The following is a 7,813-nucleotide window of genomic DNA, read 5'->3' on the forward strand; positions in this document are numbered from 1 at the left end:
CCCACCCCCTAAAAAAAAAAAAAAAAAAAAAAAAAAAAAAACCTCTCAAAAAAAAATACCCAAACATTCACAAGATAGACACTAGTTTGAATGAATGAAATTTACTGTTTTAAGTTTGCAATTTAGTATTCTTTTACCTGAAATGTCAAAGGAAATTTAGAACCAATATTTTGCCTTGAGATAATTCATTCTATTATACTCCCAATAATTATGAATGAATGTGCACCAACACCTATATAAAAATGTTAATCACTTGAGAATTGACAGAGTCCTTGAAGACTAGTCCTGCTCCTATTAGTTGAATCACTCAATTATTCCTTGAAATGACATAATGATTGCTGGTGCTTTTGAATTCACATGTGAATCTAAAATCTACAGAGATTTATCCCCAAACACAAATAATAGTAAAAGACAGCATGGCCGCTATATAACAACAAGGACTTCGGATTTATTACTGTGACATGAATGGGTTTTTATGTCAACAGGTAAGATTTTGGCTTTAGTGTGAAAATCTGATTAACTGGTTTCTATTTACTATTTGGAACAAATGTATTCTTTAAAGTTGTGTTCATATCCACAAGCTGTATTTGAGAAATAGGGCAGATAAAAGCAAGCAGTTATTTAGCAAGTAACTTCAGGTGAATTAAGTTTCTGCAGACCACTTAGTACAAATAAACAGTCACATTTCCATGTATCAAGTATCCTCAGTTATCTATCTATAAAATTTGAACCTCAACTCATCTTAATAGTTTCTAAACTCAGAACTAAATCATAATTCTAATAAATTCCCTAGCTTTGAAGTACATTGGAGAGTTATACTAATAAGTATCTTGTGAAAAGTCCTCCTTTGTTTTTTGTCTGCAAGTTCTTTTATCACATGCAACCAGACAAAGAAATTGTTAAAGTCAGACAACTTAGGAGATGAGATTCTGGATACTAGGTGGTGATCTGGGTGAGCTTCTTAACTTTTTAGACAAATTTTATCAGCTTTAAAATATTTTGAGAGTAATATTATTTCAATCTATAATACTCTAACTAAAAACATTATTGCAATAGGAAATGACTTGATGTATTTGAATAATATATTTTAATTTAAATTTTCTTAATATTAATCACATCTTACATAGTGATAGATAGGTTGGTATTTGAAACTTCTTCATCTTATAATATTTTAATTGGAAAAGTTGTAAATGTTCAATAAATTTAAGTTAAGTGAATTCATTTGACCTTAATTTTAAATTCCTTTTTATTTCTTCTTGTCCTATAAGAGAAATGTATTTCTCTTTTGAAAAAAAGGGCCTCTTTGGTGACCAGCAATTAGCGTAATGGCTTTGTCGCTGGACTCCCATGTAGTCAACCGCAGTTTAAGTCCGGGACATGGTGGCTTAACTCAGGCTGGCCGCGATTGTGTGCGTGCATGCTCAAAATCCCAAGAGGAGAATGGAGAAGGGATTGCGGTGTGACCATCCCCCTTGGGGGGTGATTTCTTGCTTTCTGTCTTTCTGTCTCTTTCTGTCTTTCTGGTGAGCGCATGAGTCCTATAGCAAAACCCTCTCTAAAAAAAGGGGGGGGGGCTCTTTGAAGGGTAGACGTTGTAAATGTGTTAGCAGTTAGGCATTTCTTTTATAAATAAGCTGTCAGAAAATTTGGAGAAGGGATACAGAGGTAGAGCATTGATGGGATGAGGAGGTGTGGTGTTATCTGTTAAAGATATTTTGATCAACGGGTCTGGGGAGAAATGTGCACATATCGAATGGTCTCCTTTTAAGTGAAACAATATGATTGAAAGTATATACAAAAAACAAATAATAAATAATGTGGGAAAAAAAAGAAAATTTTCTCGTTAACTTCATTGTAACTACTATTTAATTTCATTTACGGCGAAGTTACTAAGGGGAAGGGACTGAGTTCAAACTGCCTGAGGTTTATACTCTGACTCCATTGCTTCATCTGTTATCAATGGTAAATTACTTCACGTTACCAGCCTACAAAAGGAATTACTAATAGTAAACAACATTTTATGGAAGATAAAATAGAACTACATGCATCAAATTATTAATCTTGTAATTTAGTAAGCACTGAATAAATGTTAGCTATTACTCATCCACATTACATAATTCTATTACCACATACGTTAATCCTTTGTGTTATACCTATATTGCTCTTTGTTTTCTAATTAATTTCACATTTTAATCTTTAGTTTTAAAATACATGGTATATTATTTTACATAAATAAAATAAGCATGCATAGATACACATACATACACACACAAGAAGACTTCAAAAATTTATGGAAATTGCTAATTGTGTAAAACTTATGCATAGATTTACAAAAGTTTATGGCAACAAAACAAACTTGTGCTTTAATTCTAGTATTCCTCAAATGTTTTCAAGTCACTCTGTGCATATATTATTTAATTATTAAAAAAAAATCTTTCAGGAACTAGCAGTTAGCGTAATGGCTATGTCACTGGACTCCCACATAGTCGAGCGCGATTCGAGTCCCAAACCCAGTGACTTAAACTCACGCTGGGCACGTGTGCGTGCATGCCCAAGATCCTGAGAGGAGAATGGAGGAGAAGGGATTGCGGCGTGGTGATTTCTCGCTTTCTATCTCTCTGTCTCTCTCTTTCTGGCAGGTACACACGCTCTATAGCGAAAACCTCTCCAAAAAGAATATATCTTTCAGATGTTTTTAAAATAAATAAAGACACATTGCACACAAATATGTAAACTCTATCATTTAGAGAAAAAAAAATCTTCATCCAAAATTAAATTGAATGATACATTTGTTCATAATAGTTTCTAAGTATGTATTTCTAATAAAAATGAAAACATCAATTCTTTAAAATAGTTTATTTATTGTCTTCATCACAGGCTTGTTTTCATAGCAACTTCACTGTCTCATGGATTCCCTGGTTGACAGAAACCACACCGTAGTGACAGGATTCATTTTATTGGGTTTAACAGATGATCCAATCCTCCAAGTCATCATCTTCATGATCATCCTGTGCATCTACCTCATGACCATATCTGGCAATCTCAGCATAATCATTCTGATCAGAACCTCCTCTCAGCTGCATCATCCCATGTACTTTTTTTTAAGCCACTTAGCTTTGACAGACATAGGCTACTCATCTTCTGTCACACCCAATATGCTTGTAAACTTCTTCATGGAAATAAATACAATATCTTACCTCGGATGTGGATTCCAGCTTGGTGCAGCTGCTTTCTTTGGGGGAATTGAGTGCCTCCTTCTGGCTGTCATGGCATATGATCGCTTTGTGGCCATCTGCAACCCACTGCTTTATTCAGCCAAGATGTCCACGCAAGTCTGTGCACAGTTACTCCTAGTTGTGTATGTAGCTGGTTTTCTTTACTCTTGCTCTTTTATTATTTGTTTTTTTTCTTTATTCTTCTGTGGACCAAATCAAGTCAATCATTTTTTCTGTGATTTTGCTCCTTTAATTGAACTCGCCTGTTCTGATACAAGTATCCCTGTAGTTGTTTCCTCATTTTTGGCTAGCTCTGTAGTTACAGTCCCAGCTATTGTCATCATTGTCTCCTACATCTACATCTTTATCACCGTCCTGAAGATGCACTCCACTGAGGGACGCCACAAGGCCTTTGTCACCTGCACCTCCCACCTCAGTGTGGTCACTCTGTTCTATGGGACTGTTACATTCATTTATGTGATGCCCAAGTCCAGCTTCTCAACTGACCAGAACAAGGTGGTGTCTGTGTTCTACATGGTGGTCATCCCCATGTTGAACCCCCTCATCTATAGTCTCAGGAATAGTGAGATTAAGGGGGCTCTGAAGAGAAAGCTTGTAAGAAAAACAGTTTCTTCGTAATGTCTGTTATTCTGTTGGATTTTACATGATAATATCCCATAGATATAATGATAAATTAAAACCAAGGTGGTAGTTGAAATATAGCTGTCTTATTTAGTTAGCCAGTTTGGGGTGTTTTAGTGCATGTTGGGTATGACTTTTCAGATTAAAAATACTGATCCGAGGTTCATCATGAGTTACTTTTTAAAAATTGAATTAAATTTATGTTTAAGATACACAGTTTGTTTTGCATAGAAATAAGCTAATGGGGGCCAGTAGGTGGCATAGCAATTACATTATAGGACTCCCCACATGGCCAACCACAGTTCCATCCCAGACCTGGTGACTTGAAACTCATGCTGGGAGTGCGTATGTACTACCCATGCTGGGAGGAGAAAGGAGGGGAAGGGGTTGTGGTGTGGTTATACCTCCAGGGGGTGATTTATCACTTTCCCTCTCACTGTTTCTCTCTCTCTCTCTCTCTGTGTCTCCAGTGAGTGCACATAAGGCAAAAAATGCCTGTAAAAAATGAATAAATAAACTACTGAAAGTTCTTTTTATTTGGTATTCATATTTTTTCAAGAATAGTCATTGTGAATTAAAGTGACTATATTTCTATGTCTTTAATATTTTGTCCATTTAAAACATCAGCTTGTCCTGAAATGTAAGGAATAAGAACAGTTATAACTCAGTATACACTTTAAGGGGTCAGCATGTGGTATGGTGGTTAGTGCTCGACTCCTACCTGGCCAACTGCAGTTCAAGTTCTGGACCTGGCATTTTGCTTTCTCACTTTCTCTCTCTCTCACACATGCCTTATAGCAAATTAAATACTACTAATAATGAACAAAATAAAATAAATAATTTGACTATATATGTATGGATATATGTATATGTGTATATATATACATACACACACACATATACATATATATATATATATCCACACACATTTTGAGAAATATGAAAAAGTATAAAAGACAATAAAATTGCTGCAGATTTTTTTTCTTATAGTGAGATTATCTGTTGGGTATGGGCTATATAGACCTGTAAAATCTGCTGTGTCCCTGGCCTGATTCTAACTTGGAATACAGTGGGAACCCAGAAAAGGTGAAATGTCTGTGAGCAACCTATGAATTCCTGTCAGCACAGAGAGATGACTTCTGTGGAATTATCTGAGTTCCTGATCTCTCCAGGGATTTAGTAGAACAAACCCTTGGAATGATTTGTTCATGGTCAGAGTCTCATCATGTTAAGGAACTTGAGGGATTTTGACTATTTCTCCATTATGATCTTAATTTACCATGCTCTAATTAATGTGGTTTATTTCTAAACACAAATGCATGTGACTAGACATAGAGAAATGTAAACAACCTTTCTCGGGGTGACCAGTCATAGGGGTTCCTTTGGTTTGATTTTGAGAGTGAGAAACAAAGTTTGAAACTTAGTGAAAAGAGTTTCCCCATTGGTCTGGCCCAAAAAGGTGGGACATCTGGATTCAGGGGCTTGTATGCCACAGGTGGGTTTTACAATTTTTAGGTTGGTGGTGATTGGAAAGTAAAGTCTGTGTTTTGTGAAAGCCTCAGCAAAGAGTGCACTGTAACAGAGATAAGGAGCTTGCATACATCACCAGATACTGTCCCAAGGACAAGATATAGGAAGAGTCCTGTTATCAATGAGTCAAATGGTCAGTTAATGTTTTTGGTGTGACTCACTCTAGGTCCCACAGAAGGGATTTTGGAAACAGGAAAAAGCATTCAGACTTCTGTCCTCAAAAGTAAAGGGAACTCTATCATTCACAGCAGCATGAATGGGATTGGAGGGCTTTAGCTAAGTAAAGTAAGCTCGATGCTTAAAGAAAGATAGTGAATGATCTCATAGGTGAAATCATTTTAAAAGCTGATTACAGGCGCAGCCACAGTACCATATGTTGCTACATTGTAGGCTGAGGTCCAAGGTTAGTTTCCCCATCCACCCTAATAGCTGAACTTCAAGACATGCACCATAGTGCTTACCGCTTAGGAGGCTAAGGCAAGGACATTGTGACATAACAATACCATGTCTATATTTTAAAAACTAAATAGTTGAATATATAAAAATAGTGAGCAGATTGCTGGTTACAAGGGGTTTGTGTTAGGGAAAATGGAAGATTAGGACAAATAGTACAAAGTTACAGCTATGTAAGGTAAATAAATGTAGAGATCCGATGATAGGAGGAGGACTAACGGTTACATCGCTGGACTCTCACGTAGTTGACCATGGTTCAAGTCCTGGATTCAGTGGCTGAAAACTCTCTCTAGACACATGTGCATGCACAAAGTCCTGTTTGTTTTATTATGGACATATTAGACATTTTATTTTGAGACTATGGATCATGTTGAAACTTTATTCAGCAAGCAGTCCTCCTATTGAGGTAAATCTGAAACCCCAGGTAGATGTGTGTGTTCAGCTCCCTGCTGAGCCCCCTGACACTACTATGAAATAGTGGAATGCTTGCTTGTGAAATCATCATGAAATTTGACTATAAAGTATTATTTTTAATAAAAATATTTAGATTAATAAATTATTTTTATTCATTCCTTTGCTCACTCCTGATTCTTGAGTTTACTCAGTTCCTTTAGTTTCTCCCTTTGTTTGTCAAAAAAGGTAGTACTTGTGAGTATTAAAGTGCCCAAGTACACCCATGATACAAAACATCATTATTTTCCCTGTTGCTCATATCACATATTATTGGGATATAGAATATTAAATAATTATTCCCCTCTCCCTCTTATAACTCAGAAAAGATTTTTTTCTTATCGTCTTGTAGCCTATGATGCTAGTAAGATTTGGTACCAATATTTTGTATTTCTGTAGTTACTAGTAATTATTTATAGAAACTTTTACATTATTCTCGATAATGCTTATTTTCCAAATATAACAAATCTATAATGTTGATCTTTTTTTGTTGTTCTTCATTTCAGGTCATTTCTCTTGATGAGGGCCCTTGTCACCATTTGGCACTGAAATTTTTTCTTCAATTATTTCATTACACATTGTTTCTCCACTCACACTCCATTACTCTTACTCTTTCTATTGGTGTGCCTATCAGATCCATGTTGGAATTTCCTGATCTATCTTCCACATCTTAACTTTTTAAAAATATTTTTTTAAGTACCAGCAGATGGCATAATGATTACATTTCTGGACTTCTCATACAGTTTGATATTCAGACCCAGAGGCTTGAAACTCAAACCAGGTGCATGTGCATGTGTGCCCAAGATCCAGAGAGGAGAATGGACTGTGGCATCTCCATCCCCCAAGAAGGGTGATTTTCTCACTCTCTGTCTCTGTCCGTCTGGTGATTGCATGCACCCTATAGTAAAAATCTCTCTCTAAAAAATTTTTTCCCTATCTCTGTGACCTTTTTATGTTATATCTTTGGTATGTTCCTCAGGTTTGCTTCCCAGAACACTAGTAGTCTTCTCAGTGTCCATTTTTTTGTCTTCCTTTTTTGGAGAGGTTTTTGCTATAGGGCGCATGTGCTCGCCAGACAGACAGAGACAGAGAGATAGAAAGCAAGAAATCACCCCCCAGGGGGGATGGCCACGCCACAATCCCTTTTCCTCCATTCTCCTCTCAGGATCTTGGGTACACACGCACACGCGCCCGGCATGAGTTTAAGCCACCGGGTCTGGGACTTGAACCGTGGTTGACTACGTGGGAGTCCAGCAACATAGCCTTATGCTAACTGCTGGTCCCTCAGAGTCCATTTTGATATTCAACTCTCTGTTAAAGGGTTTGTTTTTTTTTTTAATTTCAACAAAATATATTTTCTTAGTCTGTGATGTTGATTTTTAGGCATGCAATACTTTCCCATGCCCCTAAGTATATTAATTGTACATATTCTAAAGCCTTTATTCTAGTTACTTTATAAAGTCTGTTTGCTTGAGAGTTGGATCTTCTTTTTTTTTTTTTTTTTTTTTTCCGTCTGCAAACCG

At 36.3% G+C, this 7,813-nt stretch overlaps 1 protein-coding gene across 1 annotated transcript; it reads left to right on the top strand.

Moving 5' to 3' along the window:
- The first annotated feature begins 2,906 nt into the window (after window positions 1-2,906).
- LOC102471920 (olfactory receptor 502-like) lies at window positions 2,907-3,854 on the top strand. The gene has a single exon (XM_006143985.1). It carries the CDS (start codon window positions 2,907-2,909, stop codon window positions 3,852-3,854), a length of 948 nt encoding a protein of 315 aa, XP_006144047.1.
- Window positions 3,855-7,813: the final 3,959 nt, after the last annotated feature.

Source organism: Tupaia chinensis, unplaced genomic scaffold (genome assembly GCF_000334495.1).
Source record: "Tupaia chinensis unplaced genomic scaffold, TupChi_1.0 Scaffold000114_1, whole genome shotgun sequence".
Classification (NCBI taxonomy): Eukaryota; Metazoa; Chordata; class Mammalia; order Scandentia; family Tupaiidae; genus Tupaia; species Tupaia belangeri.